Genomic DNA, 24,003 nt, shown 5'->3' with positions numbered 1-24,003 from the left:
CACGTCCGTGTGACGTCAGACATCGGGGCCCGGGGACTTTGTGCAGGTGATGTGCGCGTGTGTCCTAACTGGGACACATTTTCGGTCCTTAGTCTGATTTACGGGAATGGAAAATAATACTTTTATATCTAAATTTCCTTCTTAAATCAGCACAAGCCCGGACTTAAAAATATTGTCGTGTCAACTGAAAGTATGTTTAGCAGTCAATCCCGGGTATAAGGGCTAATATATTATCGTGATAATAATTGTTAAAACCACATTGGAGCTACGAGGTGGGTCTAAGCTTTTATCCCTCTATCTGATTAACGAAAAGGCAAAAACCTTAATCCACGCAGACAGAATCCCGAGCCATCAGCAATCATCCAATTAAAAGGATCACTAAACTGAAATAAAATGTTAGCCATAAGGTATTTTTTTACACCCCAACATAAAACCGACAGGGTATATTATAAGTTTGACATATAAATGTATATGTGTGTTTGTATGTCATCGTATTTTCCAAACGGATGAACCATTTTTTTTTTGTTTGAAAGGTGATTTTGTTGGAAGTGTTCTTCGCTATATTTGATGAAAATCGGTCCAAGATGGCCGCCATCACAAAATGGCGGATTACATATTTTTTCACAATTCCCTCAATGTGGGATAAATAGAAAGGAATATTGTAGAATAATGTACACGCTCACACATCACATGAATCGAGTGGTAGTTAAAGCAAAATTCAGAGCGCAGCAAATAGCTTTAAAAATTCTAATTCATTTGTCCTGGATTAAAATAAAAGCGCTCATATCCATGCAAGAAAATATGTACCTATATAGCTTAGTAATGTTCTACTGCTGAACACAAGCCCACTTTTTCAAAAAAGAGTACCTTCTTTAAGAGTTAAACTTAAGATTGTTAACTTGGAATACTCAGCATACGTCCGGTGTAATGTCGCGCGGAAACCGATGAGGGATTTTGCTACTTTACTCCCTAACAGGTTAGCCCGCTACCATCTTAGACTGCATCATCACTTACCACCAGGGGAGATTGCAGTCCAGCAAGGGCTAACTTATAGTGAAAAAAAAACATATTCAAAATTTCATCTAAATTTTTATCCAAACCTAATTAATATTTTTTAACTATTACTGCTACAGCCTACAAGTTAGCCCTAGACTGGAAAATCACCTGGTGGGCTAAGCTTTTAGAGTTATGGCAGTTATATCCCTAATCGCTTGGTGACATAGCTTTGTTCGACTGGTTTAATATCTTTATTTTCTCAAAAGAATCCCAAAAATTCGCTTAGTAGAGAAAACTTAAAACTATAACATGTTGTGAGCGTACACTATAGAAGGTACATATAGACCTATAAACTATAGTATCAAAGCATAACAAATAAAAAAAATGCAGCTAAAAATAATGTTCGTATAAGTTTAACAAAGACCATCGTTTACTGGAAACGACTTATACTGACATATTATTTATCAAGTAGAATTTGGATTTGTTCTTAAAAATAAACGTAGATTTGGCTATATTATGAAAATTAAGCTTAATTTGCTATACTCCGCGAAAAGCAGGAGAAGCTTATGTTCATAATATACCCTGACGGTAATAAAAAAAGTTTTCACGTTCACTGGATATTACGTTTGAGCTAAAACCTAAAGAACTTGTAATACCTGGTACCATTCTTTGAGGTTCTTACGAAGCCTAACTATATCCACTAATCATGAAATCCGCAAAAGTTGAACCTTTTCTTTCCGAAGGGAAAATGTCACGAGGATTTATGGAGAAGTTCCGTCACTTTTAATCCGTTTTACAATCAGCACGGAGAGCTATTTTTTTTTCACTACAAGTTAGCCCTTGTCTGCAATCTCACCTGGTGGTAAATGCTGCGCTGAGCATGGAGGCAGATGAAACACCGACTCACGTATTGCTCCAAAGTAGAGGAGTAGCAGAGCAACGCGCAGCATACCTTGGCTCCCCAGCATCACTCCCTGAAGCACTTGGCGACCTGGGCGGCCTGCTAAGCTTCTGGAGTGAGCTCGGCTGGCTAGAGTGACCCAGCAGGGAGCTATACCATTGGCACTGCATACAACGGAAGGTTCCAGCCAACCAAGTACGGAGACCAGCCCAGTGAAAGAAGAAGAAGAAGAAATGAAGAAGAAGAAGAAGAAGGACTAGGCAGGGAACCTTCATAACTGGTCATTGGTTCCATGGCCTGCACATTGTGGTGTAAAATTTTACACTTTTTAATAAAAAAACTGTAATTTTTTACATCGTAAGTATAGTATATATAGTAAGTAGTAATAACTAATTTGGTGGTAGGTTCGCTGTATTTGTTATCCTGGCATTCTAAGTAAAATTAAACGGTATTAAAATATTAAATCATTAAGCATAACCAGCTAAATAAGCTCCGCCTATATAGAAATTAACAGATTAATAGTTGAAAGCCTCTTGAAATGACTGAATAAAAATTCTATGCTCGCTGAAACGTCATACTGGATGGAAATATTTGTGATCTTCCGGATCTTTCCTGCGTCAGATAAATCTAAACTCAACCACGTGTACCGGAATAGATTTTCAGTTTCCTAAACAAATTGAACATGCCACGGCGCTTTGTGTACCCATTGAAGCACTTATACTTCCTGCAAAATAACGTCTTTCTCCTAGGAAACTATTTATTGAACGACAAATGTTTGAAAAGAATCTCCCCTCTAGCATCAAATGGAGAAAGAAGGTCGTAAAATATCATCCTGATTTCGTACTGTAATATTAGAAATGCTATGAATATGAAATGCGACGTTTTTCGGGCCGTTTATAACTTAAAATTGGTATGCTCTTAGAAAGGTCAAAAGTGCTATACGCTCGGGCTACCTCTACATAATTATGTACCATACGTGTTTATGATGGTTCGTAAGACTTTATAAAGATAAAAGGAAATTAATTAATAAATAAACAATAAATAATGTTGTGTAATACAAAAATAAAAATACCAACTTTACGAAATCACAATATCCTTAAAAAAATTATAAATTATAGTCGTACAATTAATATTTTTTTTTATTTTATACATGATTACTACATGACTTTTAAATTACTTTATACCAAAATTTTCTTTAACTGCCATCGACATTTGGTGGTGACGACCACCTTGAATTAAAAATTTGCAATAAGTGTATAATATTTTACTAATCAGGCCCTTTCATTTTAGAGGGAGTTGTGAAAAAATATGTAGTCCACCGTTTTGTGGCAGCTATCATATTGGACTGATTTTTATCAATCATAATAGCTAAGATCACTGCCGGCTAAATCGCCTTTCAAACAAAAAAAAACTAAATCAAATGTATTTATAATAGTATTATAATTGTATTTCCCGACGGGATTTAAATACAATGCCAAAGACAGACTCACACACACACACTTACACGCGCGCACACACACACACACACACACACACGTTTGCGTCGGGGCGGAGGTTAAAAATGAGTCAGGTTTATTTATTGATATTTGAAACGTTCAGGTCAAATGTCAAGATGAAATCTGCTAAACTTTTATCTCGGAATTAATGCTGGAATGTGAAGCCCGCCAGCTTTAATATAAGCGCGTTATGCTCGAACAAAAAACCTCTAGCACATTAGTAAGTGCGGAATAAAATCTAAAGGGCCTTGAAAGGCCAGACTCGTGGATTTGTCAACCGTTTTACTATAATGGTCGCTCTCACGCCTCTATCTTTACAGAAAGGCAAAATCCTAAAACTATAAAAATGCTTCCACAATATTCCGTTTTTAATAAAAATAAATATCCTTTATTTTACCTAGATAATGATGTATATTAACGTTTCACTAAACCAAATCTCATAGGCAAGCTAACGATCACGATTTTTTTCAAAAATAGATAAGTTTTTAAAATAAGTAGGTACATTACAATGAAGATTTTATTAAAGGAATAAAAGAAATAAGGACCTTACTTTTATTTAAAATCTTAATCTTGAATTTGGTTAATACATCTCACATAGAAATATTATTTTGTAGCAGAAAATCCCAAAGTCTTCGAACAGTGCGTGTTGCCAGTGCTGACTTACGGATCTAAAACGTGGTCGCTAACTATCGGCCTCATAGGAAGGCTCAGAGTCACTCAGCGGGCGATCGAAAGAGCTATGCTAGGAGTACCTCTACGTGATAAAATCAGAAATGAGGAGATCCGTAGAAGATCTAGAGTTACCGACATACCTCAAAAAGTCGCGAAGCTGAAGTGGTTATGGGCGGAGCACATCGGTAGAACCGATGGACGTTGGGGTCCCAAGGTGTTGGAAAGGCGCAGCGTTGGTTGTTCCTACCGAGTTGTTCAGACGACATCAAACGCATCGTGGGGAGCCGCTGGACACAAGCGACCCAGGTGATGACGATGATGATGAAGATGATGATGAACAGAAATCCATCCAAAATGTATTTCATCTTTCTGAAAGAAAAATGCGTTAACTGAGTGCTAATAAATTGTCGATAGATTTGTGAGTGCATTTGACAGTAAATAATACGAATAACATCTATCATGGTTGACGACTGAGACGAAAAAACATGATGAATTGAAAGCCATCGACGTTTGTCGAGAATTTGGGATCAAATTTACGGGAGATTTCTATTATTTATCAAAATATTGGAAACCAGCCGACCTTGAATGAACAAAAAAGGCTAAGGCCCTGAGACTTGATAAAATATATTGATAATAAATTTGTGCTTGACCGTGATTTTTACCCGAAAAGTTAGTGAGTTAAGTAGTCTACATGATAGTTTTTTATTATTTTCTTGTTGTTTCAACAGTGGTGGGAGATTTGGCCAATTTCTTATTTCAATTCGTTTCAACAGTTGTCAAATTTCACCTCCTTATAAGTGGGAAAATTTACTTATATAAATGGAGAAGTCAATTAAAAAACGTCAGTCAATCGAAGAATTTGTAACTGCTTGTGAATAGAATTTGTAAACAGTTACAAATTCTAGCCAATGTCATCTCAATAATTTGACATCAAAATAATGTGGACCTAACAAAATGGATCACAAACGTGGACCATTTTGTTTAGCAACCCATTCAATACCCGTCATGTGAACATTCAGTAGCCTTAGAACAAGATTTGCTCGCTCGCAATCGAGAATTCGTTTTCGAGTATAGTAATACTTGAACACGAAGTAAAATGGATAATATTATAATTACGTTAAAGCTCAAATTTGTCTACAATTCTTAAGCTTGGACTTCCGATAAAACGTTTATAAACCGAATTTGCGACATTTTACTTTGATGATGCAGAGTTTAATACTCGAACTCGATTGCGATCGAGAAAATCTTGTACTAAGGCTACAGGCATGTTCCAGATATTCTAGAGTGAAACGTGTAAAAGACCGGAAGAACTGAACGCGAGCACGTGTCGAGGCGCGGGTGGTAAATGGATCGATTCGAAAATTTGACATTTGACAGCTTGACACTTTTACACATTGCACTTTAGAAACGTGTTTTACAAAGAATTTTATTTCATTTTTCGATTCAATTTCTTCTACCTACCAGGTCCGCTACCTTGCGTACGTAGTATTTAAGTGTTTATTTTTATTAACAACATACAAGTTATTTACTAGTGAAATTATCTATATAAAGTACTTACATAGGCTTATTTATTCAACTAACTAAATTATAAAGGTATTTTTTTGTGGAAATAGGAATCGTGACATTATTAAACAAGTTTTTTGTGACACAACTCGTCATCCTGGTTTGCTTAATTCAGGCATTGCTGTATTCCGGTCTTAAAAACGCGGTGGCTGGTGTAATTACAGACACATGCAGTTAACAGCCACGCCCCAGGTTTATGGACAGAGCGCGGCAGTTTGCGGTGTTCCTTGCATGTCCTGCGAAGTACTGCTCTGTTTATAGACAAAGGTTTTCTATTAACCATTAAACACGGTAATTATTACTATAAACAAAACCTTGGAGTCAAAACCTTTAGTGAATCTGTTCCAGCTTATCTTTGAAACAGTTGGATTGGTTTTGATAGAAGTTTGACAGGCAGGTTAAAGATAGGTCACTCATTCCCTCTCCCAAAGCAACCGAGCTTAATATCGGGATAAAAAGTATCGTATATTACTTCTAACACTTCCAAGAATATGTGTACAAAATTTCATGAGGTTCGGTTTAGTAGTTTTTGCGTGAACAAACTTACATTGATATGTATTATATTAGTAAGGAAGTGCTGTCGCGGACTTTTTTTAGTGTCATACATGTTTTTATCGAAACTTTAACCGTTTTGCGCAGCGGACGTTATCAAAAGGAGAAACCCCCGATTTTGGAACATTCTTCAATGGTGCTATGCTCCTTTTGGTCTAAGCGTGATGATACTCGTATATAGCCTTCCTCGATAAATGGGCTATCAACCAATGAAAGAATTTTTCAAATCGGACCTCCTTCCTGAGATCATCGCGTTTAAATGAACAAACTCTTCAGCTTTAAATATTACTAAAAGATAAGCTGCTAGTTTTGTATCACAATAACTAGATAATATATTACTTCAGTAAGTTTTTAAACCTTTTTTTCTCGTTGGGAAATCCTCATGGATACCAACGCGCCACGGGGAGGCACGGTAATTATGTCGGACTCTTACCGACTACATTCCCACGGTGTTCCAACCAGCCGCCTGGTAACTCGACCACGGGAACGCTTTCGCACACAATCGCGATCCAGCTAGCGGCGCCCGCCATTGCAGACCCTCCTCTGAGCCATACAAAAATTATCCTACAATTACCGAAATCGCAACGGGAACACAGGGTGCACAGGGTGTGCCGAGGACGTATCTCCAACGGGTGACGGAATCCCGCATCCATCGTCTTTAAACCTTATCTAAACTATAAGAAGAGCCAGTTTTGAAATTATGAACTTACAGACCGGCTGTTCAATTTTATTATTAATTTTGTATAAACGTACTTCCACAGGGTAGCAATACAAATACGGCAATAGCTATTTCACGGTGTTTGAATAATAATGGCATTCTAAGCAAACGGAAAAGTTTAACTGCTAAGCGTTTTAGTTAGAATGGCTTAGTAATAACAAGCATGCGCTCTGAAAATGGCATCAAATACCAAAGTTTTCTTATTGTTAACAATTGTAAGTAATTGAAACATACACTTTCACTCGTAACATTAGTTCCTACTCGTACCTTTCTAAAAAAAGGAAAACGGAGAGCATATTAAGCCGGTCACCATTTAACTTCTGCGACCAAATTCTCGAAGGTGTTACCACTACTCAGGGTATCGCGGAACAGTTCTTATAAGAGCCGCGTCCATTAACGTAGGTGTTAGGCCTCATATGCCTGTAATTACACCGGCAACCAAGCCCTTCAGATCGCAACACAGCAATGATAGTTGGCGGCAGAAATAAGCATGGTGATAATACTTCCCCGGATGGACCAGCTCTGATCCAAATAGCTTTTCTTGTCGGTACTCCAAATTCAAAAATTCAAATTCAGAATTCATTTGTTTCAAGTAGGCCTAATACCTTTTGAAACGTCAAGTATGTCTGTGTGTAGTGACTCTATCACCGGTTCTGAAGCCAGATTCTACCTACCTATTTTTTTAATATATATGTTTTACATTTACATAAATACATCCATAAGATTTTTTTTTAAATATTATTGATTGTACTTAAAAAATTAAATATGAGTGTGAGCGCGCGCGTGTGTGTATGTGTATGTGTATGAGAGTGTGGGTGTGGGTGAGGGTGAGGGTAAAAGGGGGTATCCTATCCCCCTATTGCCGTGCTTAGCCAGGGATAAAACTAATGTATCCAACCCGTTAGTTTTATCCCTTATCAGGGGATATAATTTTTGTCTCCTGCTACGATTAGGATAGCCGAGTCCCCTTATGGTATCATTCCAGCCCTACTGAACGGAAAAGAATACATAAAATGTTATTGATCCATCCTAATAATCGAGCCCATTAAATTGATCTCTCATGCAGAATAATATAATTGGAACTGAACAATTTCAGAGTGTATTCCAAAGTAATGGCGTCAGCTGGCAACGACAACTCGAACATATTGCTGTAAGAACTTTGTTACCAATTTTCCTCACATATTATCTAATTTGATTTGCATATGCTGCTCTGTACGTCGAATTTAATAACTGGATATACATAGCTTTCAATAAGATAACATATTAGAAATTTCAACAGGATTCGCATGGGAAGATCGAAATAATATATTGAGCCTTTATTATTTTTATTCTTAGAAAACCAGACTGGAAAATGAAGGTTTATACGATCGCATACCTGCAGTAAGTACTTCAATTACAAAAAAAACATAATCATTAATATCTGTTGTCTATAACTTCGTCGAAAATATTTTACGTTAATGGCACGATCTTGTTAAGTATGCATGTAAGACAGGCTCTACGAAACGAAAATTTTTTACTACTATTATATAAGCATTTTTTTTACTTACAATTAAGACGGAAGTTCTTGAAAATTTTGTTTGTTAACAATTGTTTAACTTATTGAAAAATTTACTTTAAATAAAATTTCCAACAGGAATAAATTATTAATAGTGTTCAGAATACACTATATTTTTTTTCAAATAAAAAAAATCAATATCTTAAATAAATTAAGTAACGTGCCGTACTCGCTTGTGACGCCGCGCTTGCAATCTAAAAATTTCGCACGCAGACCTATTCAACGCAGCGTTAAATTAAAATTATAAATAATGGAGATAGAGTTGCGGAGTTCTGGTTTCCGGTTGGAGTTTTTTTATTAGAAATTTCCTCCTCTTTCAGAATCTTTTTTTAAATTTGTTAAATATTAATAGAGTATGAAATATTGGCAAAAACCAGAAATGCCATCTTTAATTGTTTATAACTTTTGTAGATTTTTTTTGTGCTAATACACGCTTTTGGCGCCATTCTGGATCCAATGAGCTATCGCACATAATTTTTAGAGCAGTATCTCTATTTTGTATCATTTTCAACTTGTCAACTAGACTAATAGGCAACGGAGGCGATTTGATAAAGAGTTCTAGAGAGGTCAGAGGCAGTTACCTAATCGATAAACAATGTGGCCGAAATAGAATAGAATACGTTTAATGGTAACGGTAGGTTATTAATACGTGTCATACCTATGTACTCTCCCACCAAACCTGACCATTGAATATTCAGAAATTATAAGTTCTCGGATTCCCCTCATTTTGTTCCTTGTAAACCCAAGGTGGGAATTACGGCTGACGCAATAAATTACTCGGTTAAGGCTTCCCCGATGTTACTTTACCTATTACAGGTTTAATTGTTGAAAGAACAATTTATGAAGGTACATTGCCAAAATCAGGGACCTGTTTTATGACTTTTAAATCTGTACTGCTTCTGAGATCAGATCTTCCAAAACACACTATGTACTCCCGCATTCATCATCATAAGGAAATATGCATCCAAACCTGGACAAATGTTTAGTTTTTCTTCTGTTTCTGGGCTCGTCTCTGTACTTAGTTGGCCGGAATCGTATATTTTACGTGGTGCAGGACATAGATCTTTTTAAACAGCAACAATTATTTCTACAGCTTACAGCCTTAAGCCTCTAATCGATGCTGCTTCTTTCTGGAAGTCGTCGCTCCACCAAGTCCAGGGAGCTTATACTCTGCTAGCCAATTCATGGTCTCCACGTGAAAACCTTTCGACTTTCACTCCTACTCCTCCTACTTTCGACTACGCCCTCTCACACTCAATTATATTCATAATATGTGGAGTCAAGAATACACTTATTACGGCGAACTACAAAGGAATTAATTCGTTTTTGTATGGCTGGTTATTAAGAGTCGCGCACGCAGATAAAACAAATCATGAGATAAAACAAACAAATCTTTCCTCTTTTATAACATTCTTCTTTGTTGCGTTTATTTGTTCATAAGATTGAGTACAGATATGGGTAGAAGAACAAGTATGACACCATGCATAAAATTTTGCGAGAATCCGCATGATAAAGAGTTATGATTTTCAGAGAAGGTTTTACCAGTTCGACCCCCGAGAGTTATCTTCTATAGTAGGGGTGCCATCACAAGCCAGTCATTTGCCAGAAGCGGAACCTCTCCAACCAGGTCACACCTTACTGCGACCAGCGCTGGGTATGCTCAAGTCAGCGCTGAAGTTTCCACATAGAGAGTTGGAAAATGGTGCTGGCGTTTATGGGAATGTTGAGAATTTGGGTTTGAAGTGAGTTTGCGTATTTTTCCAATGATTATAATATGAAGTTGTGATAGCGCATTGACTTCACTTTCGGGGGGCCGAGTTCGGATCCCAGCACACACCTCTAACTTTAAATTTATGTGCGATTGCTTCAACGATGAAGGAAAACGTAGTGAGGAAACTTGCATGAATGAGAGTTCTACATAATGATCTGAAGGGCGTGAGAAGTCCACCTATCTCTACTGAGCCAGCATGGTGGACTAAAGCCTTAACCCCGTGCATGTGATGATGATGATGTTTATATTATTCGACTTACAGGGAGTCACTGGATACAAGCAGCAAAAAACTAAAGCTGGTGAAAATTCATACCACCTACCATAAAAAAAAATCCCTTTTACTAAGCCATCATTGACCCTCTGTCCGTCTATCTATCTGTTAGTTTGCTATATCTCATGAACCCTGATAAACAGAGTTAAAAAGTTTACTGGATTTGTACTGCTGTTGCCACTATTATACAACAATTCATCATCATAATCATATCGACCCATTACCAGTCCTCTACAGGGCACAGGTCTTCTCCTATAATGAGAAGCGATTAAGGCCGTCGTCCACCACGCTGGCTCAGTGCGGAATGGTGGGCTCCACATACCCTTCAGATCGTTATGTAGAACTTTCAGTCATGGAGGTTTCCTCACGATGTTTTCCTTCACCGTCGAAGCAAGCGATATTTTTAATTACTTAAAAAGCACATAACTTAGAAAAGTTAGAGGTGCTGGGATTCGAACTCGGCCCCCCTAAATTGAAGTCAAGCTCCTACCCACTGCGCTATCACCGCTTCCCATACACTTACACACTTACATTTGATACAACAATTAATAAAAACAAAATAAAGTTGAATATTGAAAGAGGTCCTTTTTATAAGAAATGGTTTTTTTTTTCAATCTCAAAAATAATACTGTGTTGTGTTTCATGCACCTTGGTATAGAACTAAGTCAGTTCCATTCCCCTTAACTAGCAATGATATATCCGAAAAAACTAAAACAAATAAATATGCCATATTTTTTATGGCATTTTATGTTTTAAAGTACCAGGGTATTAGAACCCTCAAAAAATAATAATTTTTAAATCTCTCAATAAATAATAATAATTATAAGTCTCTAGAGTGTATTATTGTCAATTTGGATTGAATTCGAAGTTACTATTCAAGAGGAAACCTGCTTCATTAGGCACTAGACATTCTATACATAGTTATTACTTAATTCATACAATTATTAATAAATGTTAATATGCTTCCGTACTGCAGATACGATTCTCTTAATGAGCGGGTAATGTATTCAGGCTTCAGGCGATTCCCTTCGGATTACATTATGGTAAGACTATTTGTACGGTCGAGTGTTTATATTATATTTCTTTTTATTATCACTTTATTTTACCAAGGAACTTTGACCTGTTTGAGACTGTGCAATAGACAGTGGCGTGCATAGAGGGTATGCACAGGATATGCAGATGATACCCTCTATGCACGCCACTGCCAATAGATAAGGGTATATATGCACCACCTACCTATTTCCTGTATTTGTTTTAATCGCCATTGGTTGCCTGGAAGAAATCGCTATGAAGCGATAAGGAGGATTGTACACGTTGTTTTGTTGTACTTTTTTTAAATGTATTTTTGTGGTGTGCAATAAAAGTAATTTCATTCATTCAAAAGTGATTTAAGTCGTTTACGGGATTGATATGTCTTCATCAATAACCTTTAACACTGTTAGACTAAATGCCTTTTCCAACGGGAGGGTTGCCCATGATTATTACGCTGGGCAGATGGTCGTAGCAACACAGAGGACGATGCTTCAAGTTCTCCGTTACATTCCCTTAGTGTCATGGACAACTGTATTCTGATCTGCTGTCCCCACATGGCACCTTTCGGTTTGGAGTTTAAATATGGAACAGATTTTTCCTCGTGGTCATTATCACTAGCAGTGAAAAAATCTGTTCCATATTTAAACATATTATCGATAAATAATAGTTACAATACGCCACATAATCTTGCCAACTGACATTGTAGCACATTGACTTAATATTTTAGCTACTTAAAAGCGTGGTGGATTGAAGCTCTGAAAAAGAAGGTTTTTACCCAGCAGTGGGAATTAAGTAGCACCATGAAATGCATAACTTTCAAACAGTCCGTACCAGGCCAGCGAGTCCACCAATCCGCACTAGGCCAGCGTGGTGGACTACGGCCTAAACCCCTTCTCATTGTAGGAGGAGACCCGTACCCCTGTAGTTGGCTTGTAATGGGTTGATGATGATAATGACGAAATGATTCCTACTTTTGGCAAGGATGTGACAAAAAGCATGATTAGAAAACGTGCCTAATTTTTTTTCAAATATATTATGGACATAGCGTTCTTGTCAAAATGTTGTTCTATACTTCAATCATCACTTTGACGGCCGAGTGGCGCAGTGGGCAGCGACCCTGCTTTCTGAGTCCAAGGCCGTGGGTTCGATTCCCACAACTGGAAAATGTTGGTGTGATGAACATGAATGTTTTTCAGTGTCTGGGTGTTTATCTGTATATTATAAGTATTTATGTGTATTATATTCATAAAAAAATATTCATCAGCTATCTCAGTACCCATAACACAAGCTACGCTTACTTTGGGCTAGATGGCGATGTGTGTGTATTGTCGTAGTATATTTATTTAGTATATTTATCACTATTATGACTGAACAAAATGAAAAAAACTTATAAGTACTTTTTTCATATACTTATTTTTTTTTATCATTTTTAAAGGTAATACCGTCACAGTTGCAAGATAAATACGAAAAGCCAAGGTAAAGCTTGAATCCAAAATCTAATAATGGTTTAAATGTAATTTTACAATTGACTTAACAAATAATTAAAACTTTTAAGGTTCAAATTAGAGTCAGCTGTATTAAATTTGGTAAGAGACTTTTTTGTTTTTCTCTATTTCTGACACGTTAATATTGAAATGTGATTATTTAGTAAACGAGAAAAATCCTTTATACCCAACAATATTTATATACCTATAGAATGTAAGGTTTCTATTTTTAAATTTAAAATAACGTTATTATTTCTGTGTAAAAAGGTTTTAATCATGAATTTTCCATAAAGCAGGTTTAATTTAAATTCAACGTGAACAAACTCTGAATAATAATATTTTCAAAACGTTTCGTTTTGAAAATATTATTAATATACTATAGTAAGGTTAGTACTTTATCGTCTAGTTTTATTATAAATCTTCGAGATATTCTCATTATAGCTTAAACGATTTCGTTTATTATCCTATGTCTATGCATAGGAAAAAAAAGGAACGCAATGAACGACGTCGTAGGATTCTATTGGTCCACGTACGGTTTTTCACGCAGTTGTGGACGCATCTAACAATTTTGCTTTGTTTAACGCCATCTTGACACATCGCATTTACAATAAAACAATACATAAATTTACACACTAAAATAACTAATATAATAAATAAAATAAGCTCGTATCACTCATGAGTTATATATATATATATATATAGATACAATCATAAATATTTATATATATTTACGATATATAAATGCACATATACGAAAAACATAGCATTATTAAATGATTAAGGATTATTATTACTATTATTACTATTCCACAATAATTCCGTTGTCCCCAGGACAGACAGGCAAAGGCGAAAAATGAAATTCTAAAGATATTAAAGAAGTTGAACATCCCCGCGCTCAAAGGGTAAAACTTAATTACGATTCACTTTTGACGCTATTTTCTTTTGAAATTCCTTCATTAGCCCCAGGAATAGAGGGTAATAAGATAAAGGTCTTTATTTTCAGAGTCAAAGTGTTCGTCGCTACTGTAAATGAAAATTATTTTGTAAGTTTTTACAGTTAATACCTACTTCATAATAACATCTTTACACATAAACTGTAACTGGTCGAATTGTGTACATTGAAGACTATACTCGATAATCGTGTTTTTTCATTTTTATCTGTATGTCGTCCGTTCGTCTGTTATTTTATTCATACAAGACACTTATTGTGCATTGGGAAACATATTCTTGGAGGTAATAGAAGTAATATAATTTTTATTCCGAATAAAAAAAGTTTGGCTATTTTACACAATATAAAAAAATTATAGAAATGTTCTTCGTTAACCTTTAGCATATAAATCAACTAACAATGCGATTTCGATTCGTCCTATAACGATTACTATGTTTTGTAAGTGACAGGAGGAACTGAGACTGGTCAGACAGTTCTTTTCATATATTGTTTATGCGAATAGATTTTTTATAAGAATACACAACTTAAAAATTTCAGTACAAAAACAAACGCAGACGAAGTCGCGGGCATCAGCTAGTAATCTATATATAGTAGCAAAAATATTATACATTTGACTGGTATTAGGGAATTTACGAGTAAAAAGCAACTTGGTTCATATCTGCCTTCATGAATGTAGACATGATCTCTAATTCCGATATATTTAATTTATAGGGGAACTCAGGAAAATCGTCGGCAAAAGAATCTTCTTCGTATTTGTAAGTAATCTTTATAAGACCTGTACCTACAGATTAAAATATTAGATAATATCCTACAATCTCACTTGAGCTTTGCACATGGAGCTTCGAATAAAAATAGAAATGAGACAATTTTTTTGACGTGACAACGTCTTATAATTCGATGGAGCCGGCTACACGCACAAAAAAACATGACGCATGCGGCGTTACCTCGCTCTGAGGCGTTCCATTCAAGGCTTGAATGGCAAGCGAGAGCGCGGAACGAGCGACAAAGAGGCACAGTTGGCCTCCGCGTTCGACATCTGGCTCTCTCCTACTTGAGTGAGCGATGCGTCCGCGTGGACAGCTTCTATACAATAATACATTTACATGTTTTCGGCAAGGATGAAGTGCAGTAAAAAGTGAATGTGGTGTCAATTGTTTATAGCAACGATAATATCTATCAAACAAATAAAATTAAAATTTTCTTTTGAAAAATGCAACCATTCCATCAGTATTTTCTTACGACGTTGTCACGTACAACTATCGTCAGTAAGCCGACTTTACAGACAACCAATTTTTTTTTAATCTATCTACATTTAGGCCTTCACTTCATGCTCACCTTGTATTATAGTAAGTGTGATGCTAACGGGCTAACTTGTTCGGGAGTATCGCAGTCTCTAATAATGCTAAATCGCTTGGTGGTACGTCTTTTCGGTAGAATGGTACCTAGCCATAGTCCAAGCCGCCGAGAAAAGTCAAGAGAAAAGTCAGAAATTATGTATTCCAAAACTGCCCCTGGCGGAGATCGAACCTGCGACCAACAGTAGAACAACAGCGCTCACCGATGCGCCGGGACTTCCACTGGTTGAAATAGGTCTTTTGTAAAGAGTTCCAATTACCCGGGTTTGTGTCCCTTTGATTGGATGCCAGCGGCTCCCTGCTACACGCTTGATGTCATCCGTGCACTGCCACTTTAGCTTCGCGACTCTTTGAGCTTATATCGGTAACGCTGGTTCTTCTATGGATCTACGTTTTAGTGCTTAATGTTGGTATCTATTGAGATAATTTACTTTTACTTACAGAAATGAAAATGCACCTAAAGTAAGTCTTAAAAGTTATTTCTATTCGAATGTCAGAATACCGCTTGTCTGTGATCTAACCTGATGATGATTCAAAAGATTCATTGTGACCTATGTACAGCTACACAATTAAAATGATCTTATCGAAATTTAAAATAGGTTGCATTCTGAAGACGCAAAAACTGATGCCGTACAACAAACGGTTCCCGCGCTATTAAAAAAATACGATAAAAACGCAGGCAAAGTCACTGGCTACAGCTAAATAATAATATGTGCCTATCTATTTCCTAAATGAGCCAGTGATGAAGTTACATTAAACCATTAAAACGTATTGCTTTAGGGAAAGGAGATTTTTTCTATCAAATTCTACCCGAGATTGCCGAGATGGCGGAAAAGTTATTTAGATAAGCGTAATTTAGACTTGACGCAGACCAATTGAAAACGATCCAGTCTGTTGATAAGTTGGCGTAAACTTCTCCCTCTTCAATTTTATTTACGTGAAAGATTAAATGGTAATGGAATTAATATGTATATTATGTTTAAAAATTAAAGAAACTAAGATAAAGCCTTCATTTTTTTTTGTTTGTTTGTAAGTTTCTTTATTTTGTCAATAAAATGTAACAAATGTTAAACAATACATATAATAAGTTCTTATTGCTAACGTAATCTAATATTTTTTTGTTGTTCAGGCTAACACACCTTTGTAAACATATACAATGAGTAAATAAAAATACAATAACTTAAACTTAACCTTATCACCTACGCAAAAATAAAAGTAACACTTTTTTACCTTTTATAAACGTGCTGCTCTCGAAGGCAAGCACATTATTCACACTTATTCAAATAAATTTAACTATACTTATAACTTGTACTATCGACAATCTCACATAATACTTATGCGTAGCTACATAGTTTTTAAGTAAAAACAAATTTTGGTATCAATTAAAATATAGCTTACTTTAACAGTACGGGAAAACATCGTAAGGAAACCTACTTGCCTGAGAGTTTCCCGTAACGTTCTCAAAGTCTACCAATCCACCCTTGGCCAGCGTGGTGGAATATATCTAGATCTAATAGAAAAAAAACTTTAAACAACAAAACACAAAAGGAAAAACACAAATAAAACAGTAATTGTACTAAGTGCTTGAGTGCAAAGGCGGCCTTAAAACTAATAGTGACTACGGTCTACGCCCTTCTCCTTCTGAGAGGACACTCGTGTACCTATAATAGGCCGGCAATGGTGTGATGACGTATATATATATACACTTCGAAGAAACATCACTTTTTACCTTAATTTGAATGTTTCTTTCTCACTTGTCCCATTCATCAAAGTGAGATACTCGCCAAAGAGTACGGTCATAATCATAGTCACTTCAACCAATAGACGTACAGGGCTGGGCACACTGTCTTTTGTAGATGGTTCCAAAATCCACGTTCCTAGGCCGCTTTTGCAGCGGCTCCTAGCGACTCGTTTGATGTTTTCTGTCCACCAAGTTGGGGGCCGACAAATGCGTTTACCGGTGCGGGCATTCGTCTATTGGTTCTTCGAGCTATTTGTCACTTGTCGACTCGCTGAGCTATGTCGATAAATTTAGTTCTTCTCTGGAAAGAGACCAAAGAGTATACTTATGTATTTCCTAAACGTTATGATAATGGTGTTTTGAAATTAACCATTTCCTAAATGTTGTTATAACATTGAAACGGGTTTTTAATTAATCACGAGGTGTAAAAGTATAGGATTTAACGCAAGGATAATGCTAACTTCGTCTCGGGTGATCCATAATGCCTCGTTACGCTGGTGATTAATCCTAGTGCCCGTAACGTAAGACATTGCATTACCTCCTTGTTTAAAAATCTACTATTATTTTTCAATTCAGTTGTTACAAGTAGGTACATCTTATTCTTAAACATTTTGACGGCCGATTGGCGCAGTGGGCAGCGACCCTGCTTTCTGAGTCCAAGGCCGTGGGTTCGATTCCCACAACTGGAAAATGTTTGTGTGATGAACATGATTGTTTTTCAGTGTCTGGGTATTTATCTGTATATTATAAGTATTTATATGTATTATATTCATAAAGATATTCAACAGCTATCTTAGTACCCATAACACAAGCTACGCTTACTTTGGGGCTAGGTGGTGATGTGTGTATTGTTGTAGTATATTTATTTATTTATTTATTTTATTTATTTTGGCTGTCTGTGAGCATCACTCATGAGTTATTTGTGTAGGCACGAACTATTAATACAGTGCATTAGGTATGAACGCATGAAATAAATAGCGCTTGCTCTCAGCTGCGACCTGAGGAACATTTATAATATAACTAGCTTTGGCCCGCGACTTCGTCTGCGTGGACAGAATTGAATCCGAAACTTCGCTTGCTGTCCTTTTCCATAGCATAGGTGACATGCATACCAAATTTAATGCTGTCTGATTCGGCTTACCGCGTACACAATTTTCAATTTTCCCTCGGGCACTACTACGGGATAAAAGATCACCTATGTTCTTTTACATGCCAAATTTTATACAAATCTGTTCAGCTTTTTTAGGTTGATTAAGTAACAAACATTCAAACATCCACACTTTCACATTAATAATATTATAGTGGTAGATATAACTGACTAAAGTAAAAGTAGCAATTGTCACAAAAAAGACTGAAGTAGCAAATACACCACAAAGTTTAAAAAGAAACACCCACCAGACCAGAACAGAGAAAATTATCAATTTCCAAATTGATAATTTCAGAATTTTCCGGGGATTGAACCCGGGTCCTCCCGCTTATAAGAACAGCACTTAAAATACATTACGGGCGTAAAAAAAATCTCAGTAGCTAAGTACAACTCGTGCCACGTAATTCGGTCATAAGTTGTCTCCCTATAATCACCACGATGAACAGACAGGTCGGTGATCGCTTTAGATGGTATACATAGTAGCACTGAGAACGCTACTGTCCGTGCTCCGTTATATCCCTTAGTCGCCTCGTACGACACCCATGGTCAGATAAAGAATGGTGACAACAGTATACTGATCCGCCGTCACCACACGATGTTTAATTATGAAAGATATCTTCTGTACTGTTGAGAAACGATCCTAAATTCGTTCATTTATTTTAATCCTCAGCCAATGTTCAAAAATACAATCAAAGAACTATTACGAGCGAGCCAAGATACAGTTCCTGAAATGAACGTACAATTAAAACCTACAATTGCTGAAGATCGGAACCACGTACAATCGGAAAAGAAGAAGAAGGTATCTTGGATGGACGCAATGGTATGTGACCAAAAATTATTATTTTTTTAAATTTTCGTTAATAACCGATTTATTTTCATGTTCTGCGTTTTACCGGTTAAATGATTGAACGAACAGAATTGCCATAGCTTACCGTTCTAATTGAGCGATGGATTTCATAACGTTCAATAAACCTAAATTTATCGGTTTATATATGCCAGTTTAGTCCCTTAGATAAATGCCTAGCCCAGTTCGTGGCGCGTGCGAGTTCTATTTCGCTGTAAAGAACTAAAACGGTACAAATAATACATCTTTTGAAATAGATTTGTGGCGATCTTATAAATCGAGGTTTTAAAATCGAAAAAGCTTAATGTTAGGACTAAAACTCACTGAGATGCCCATAATATGACCACACTTTTGGCTAATTCCAAAGAAAAAGTAAGCAATTTAAGAAAAATTGTGTGCATGGAATAACTAATGACCATCTAAACTTTTGCCGCTCCAGATTACCAACTCGTAGCTGCGCATAGCAGCGCGCGCCGCAAATCACAGAAAGAAATGAAATTTAAGTTTGTAAAACCGGTTTTTTTTAATCGATTGAGTGAAATTGCATAAGAATTGGTTTCTCTGTTAAAAAAAGGAAACCAAATGTTTATCGAAATGACTTTAACACCGGGGTTCACCGGAACCGCTTTGAAATTTTTTTCGGTTTCCGAGCCTTATTTGTTAGTAGGTATATATAAATTCTACCTTTTGACACCCTTTCTCATAGAAGACATAGTTTTGGACTATACACACCATTAACGAGCTAACTAGATCGGAGATACTGGGTAGGGCTCAAACTTTTCGGAGTTATATCTATGCCGATGGGCGTTGGAGTCCTAAGGTGCTGGAATAGAAACCACGCACCGGTAAACGCAGCGTGGTCTACGGATGACATCAAGCGAGCAAACTGTCTCTGGAAGGCATTGAAAAAAGGCGGACCGTGGGTTTTGGATCTCTGTACAAAAGACTTTCGTCCAGAAGTAGATGTCTATCTCTAAAATATATCAGTCAGCTTCGTAAATGCCTGTCTATTTATACTGCTGCACTTGTGATTCCCGATTCTCTCTCATGCTACCAAGCTAAAACTTTGTGTGTGACCAACGCCTCTTTTATCGGGAACTTTTGCCATCATAATAAGTTGCAGGAGCCCATATCTATCATGCCTCAGCACGTGCTCCAGTTATGCAACTCTCCTGACCCCGACGGTAAGCAAAAGATCGCGTTGTTGGTTAACGTTAACTTCCACATTGGATACTTTGTTTTTTTTATGACTTTAAACAGGCGTTAATAGGCTGCAGATGACGGTGATAAATATGATGACATTTCTAAAATTTAGTATACTTCCAGGATAACTTCGACCACATTCAGATAATGCAGGAGGCACCAGAGCTAAACGAGCTGATACCAACGATGGATGACGCTCAGATTAGAAAGTGGTGGTTTTATAATGCGGTAAGTGTACATTTCTGAAAAGGTACTTACCCAAATTCTATAAGTACTTATACCTAATAATAAAAAAGATGACTTTCACAATGATCTGTTAGATCCTGTGAACTCGTGGTAGATCTGATAGCCAGCCCAAAATCGAGAGGGTACTTATCTTGTTTACATGAGGAGTTCCTAACTCGGACTGAATAGCATCACCTGAATCAATAGTATGGAGTTATGTATCAAATACAAGAGCCCAGTAGTAAGTAGCTAGCGTAGCGTAACTAGTAGTAGTACAATAAGTTTAGACATTCCTACATCCACTGTCACCATATTAAGACTGAAGAGACGTAGGATAGCTCAAGCAAATGCTACAAAAATTTAACCAACATACTAATAAGGGACAAAATATTATTATATAACACCTTTGTACATTATGCATACCTACTTGTAATTATTTTATTTCTAATTAGGAAGATTACCAGCCGTTTTCAAGAGAACGTTACAAATAAATGAGTATTTTTTTATATACATGGTTATTTTATTTTAAATTCCTAAATAGTTTTACTTGTTAAATTATAGCGTCATCTATTGTTGATTTGATGAACTACTTCGGGAATTACTTTTGCGTGCCATCTGTTATGTATTGCTGAAACAACGTTAGCAAGCTGTGGAAAGTTAACAAAGAACCTGTAGCATTGATGATGTGCTTCTGAAGAATAAGTATAGATGGCGCTTTTGATCATTGAGTTCCGTTCTCTTCGAAGATCTTCATCAGATCATACCAACTTAACGAGAGAGCGACTATTAACAAAGTCTTAGCCGATAAGTACTTACGAATCTCATTACAGAATGTGGATGGGTATGCAAATTACCTACACCTTTCAAATGATTAGCACTGTAAAAGCATTTTAGATGTGTAAAAATTGCCTGGTGTGAAAATGAAGTGGTGCTAGCCGAGTGACTTTCGGGAGGCCGAGTTCGAATCCCAGCACGCACCTCGAGGTTTTCTAAGTGAAACTTGTTTGAAAATGTCACTTTCTCCAACGGTGGAGGAAAACATCGTAAAGGAACCTGCATGCCTGAGAGTTCTGCATAATTTCAAAGGAGTGAGTAGGTAGTCCACCAATCCGCACTGGGCCAGCGGAATGGATTACGATCTATAGTCTTCTTATTTTAAGTGGAGACCCGTGCCCTGTAGTGGGCCGGTAATAGGCTAATATGATGACTACTTAGAACCAGTAACATATTAAATCGATGCTGCAAACTGATAAAATTGACAAGCTATCCACGAGACAAAAAAACCGGTTAAATCTTCAAATAAATAATCAAAAAAGAGTACCTATAATAAATAATATGGTTGCAACGCCCAAACATGACTTTATAATAACTTACTTTTTAGTTCGATGAAAATACATCTACTTATCAAATTAACCTTGTGATGTATTTTAACTTAATTTACATGAGTAATTAATTAACTGTTTGTATCGTTATCTAAGCTCTACATATAAGAGCATATTAAAATTTGACATACATAATAAAAGAACAAGGTGAAAATTAACGTATACATACAATATTAATAGTCTCGTTATGCTTTTACACTTCCGTACCTACAAAATGTGTCAAAATAAAAAAATCCCCGACGCGATTTCAGTATAGTGTACTTTTTTTTATTATTGTGTTCCTTCCTTTTTTACTCCGACATCCAAGACTGTTTTAGGTCGGTACTATAGTTGGCTTTTTTTTTTTGCCTGTTTATACTAAATGTTTTGGACTAAATACGTATTAGTAGTACACTTATTATAAGTGCAGTGCGTCAAAGTTATTTGTTAATTAAAGTAATGTAAATAACAATAGTTTTCTTTCTTTTTTTTTGTCTCTGTTCTCTTTTCTCTGCTTTTCGCATTTTTTTTTATTTAGCTTAATATATAGTGAACATTATTCTACTTGTCAAGCCCTTTCATTTGATACCCATGTTGAGGGACTTGTGAAAATATATTTCATCCTTTTTTGTAGCGGCGGCCATCTTAGATCGGTTTCATCGAACATAGCACATCGGTTCTTCCGTTCGGAAAATACGCTGCCATAGACATACACATATACAGGGGGGGTCACGGGAATAGGGCCAATAACAAAAAGGCATAAAAATTTATATTTTAGGAGTACAATAATTTTATTTACATTTTTTGGTTGAGAAATATCTACAATTTCAAGTTTTAAAAATTACATCGCGCATATGGTGTCCATCTTGTTCATAGCATGAAGCAAGTCGATCCATGAAGTTATCGTGAACGCGCTGCAACAATGGTTCATCAATTGATGCGATGTTTTCTCTTATTGCATTCTTAAGTTCGTCCAAAGTTCGTGGTTTTGATTCATAAACTCGTGACTTGAGGTTTGAGGTACCCCCAGAGGAAAAAGTCACACACCGTCAAGTCAGGTGGCCTTGGAGGCCACAGCACATCCCCAAAACGTGATACGAGGCGGTCAGGAAACATTTCGCGTAAGACGTTCATTGTAACAGTGGCAATGTGAGGTGGTGCCCCATCTTGTTGAAAACTTGTTGTCTTTGTTGCCTACTTTTGGCCCTATTCCCGTGACCCACCCTGTACACAGAGAGACATCCAACTTATGTCACTCGTCGTTTTTGCGTCGAGGCTTAAAATGGAAATGGAAAGAAACTGTTGAAAATTTAAAGCAATCTAAAATCTAGCCTCGTCAGTTTAGCGGTTAATATGTCTGGCTGCAAACCTCCTCGCCGCACCAATGTCATTGAGCAATTAATGATCATTATTATCATTAGTGATAATTACCTGGACTGTTAACTTAACGTTAGGTAACAGTTTCAAATACCTGTCCTAAATGTCGTTATCTGTCATAATCTTAATATATATAAATCTCCTGTCACGATGTTTGTCCGCGATGGACTCCTAAACTACTTAACCGATTTTAAATTAAATTGGCACACCGTGAGCAGTCTGGTCCAACTTAAGAGATAGGATAGCTTAGGTCTTTAATTATAGTCGCAATTTTATTTTATTGTAAATTATTTGTCTATGATTAATTGACAGTCACAACTCACATGTTATTTTTATATATATACTACTATACTCATTTAAGGCTTAGCGATACTGAATACTTAAAAAACAAAATCAAACGCAGACGAAGTCGCGGGCAACAGCTAGTATATTTATATATTTCCTATTATAATGTTAACGATAACTTGAACAACAAAAAAGCTTGGGTGTGAATTCCTTTAACTTCATAGCTTAATATTAATTTACTGTGAGATGGTGATAACAAAAAAATACTCGGCTAAATTTGTTGTAGGCTCTTCTTAGACCAGGGGGCGTAGAACACTCGTAGTGTTAGGTTTTAGTTGGCGAATGAAGTTATCACCATCACCTTACAATTATGTAAACATACATGTATGAACGCTTCATAAATGCCTGTGATAGGCCTACATGAATAAAGATTTTTTTATTCAAAAACCCAATCGGGTGTATCCGTACACCGGTATTTATCGTTCAGCGGTCGGTATTATGAGTA

At 36.4% G+C, this 24,003-nt stretch overlaps 1 protein-coding gene and 1 long non-coding RNA gene across 2 annotated transcripts in view; both read left to right on the top strand.

Moving 5' to 3' along the window:
- LOC120637551 overlaps positions 1-20,998 on the top strand; it is a 36,822-nt gene extending 15,824 nt beyond the window's left edge. The window contains exons 12-20 of the mRNA XM_039909376.1: positions 9,984-10,195; positions 11,472-11,538; positions 13,843-13,913; positions 14,015-14,054; positions 14,672-14,715; positions 15,759-15,777; positions 18,874-19,023; positions 20,374-20,478; positions 20,928-20,998. Of these exons, the coding sequence (XP_039765310.1) occupies positions 9,984-10,195; positions 11,472-11,538; positions 13,843-13,913; positions 14,015-14,054; positions 14,672-14,715; positions 15,759-15,777; positions 18,874-19,023; positions 20,374-20,478; positions 20,928-20,966 (747 nt within the window). The 3' untranslated portion in view covers positions 20,967-20,998. The remainder of the gene's footprint in view (positions 1-9,983; positions 10,196-11,471; positions 11,539-13,842; positions 13,914-14,014; positions 14,055-14,671; positions 14,716-15,758; positions 15,778-18,873; positions 19,024-20,373; positions 20,479-20,927) is intronic.
- On the top strand, positions 7,050-8,290 carry LOC120637712. The gene is made up of 3 exons (XR_005659449.1): positions 7,050-7,113; positions 7,995-8,048; positions 8,234-8,290. It is a non-coding gene; the product is annotated as an uncharacterized LOC120637712 (long non-coding RNA).
- Positions 20,999-24,003: the final 3,005 nt, after the last annotated feature.

Source organism: Pararge aegeria, chromosome 4 (assembly GCF_905163445.1).
Source record: "Pararge aegeria chromosome 4, ilParAegt1.1, whole genome shotgun sequence".
In the NCBI taxonomy this organism is placed as follows: Eukaryota; Metazoa; Arthropoda; class Insecta; order Lepidoptera; family Nymphalidae; genus Pararge; species Pararge aegeria.
Note: the sequence above shows the minus strand (reverse complement) of the source record. Positions and strands in the feature narration are given on the sequence as shown.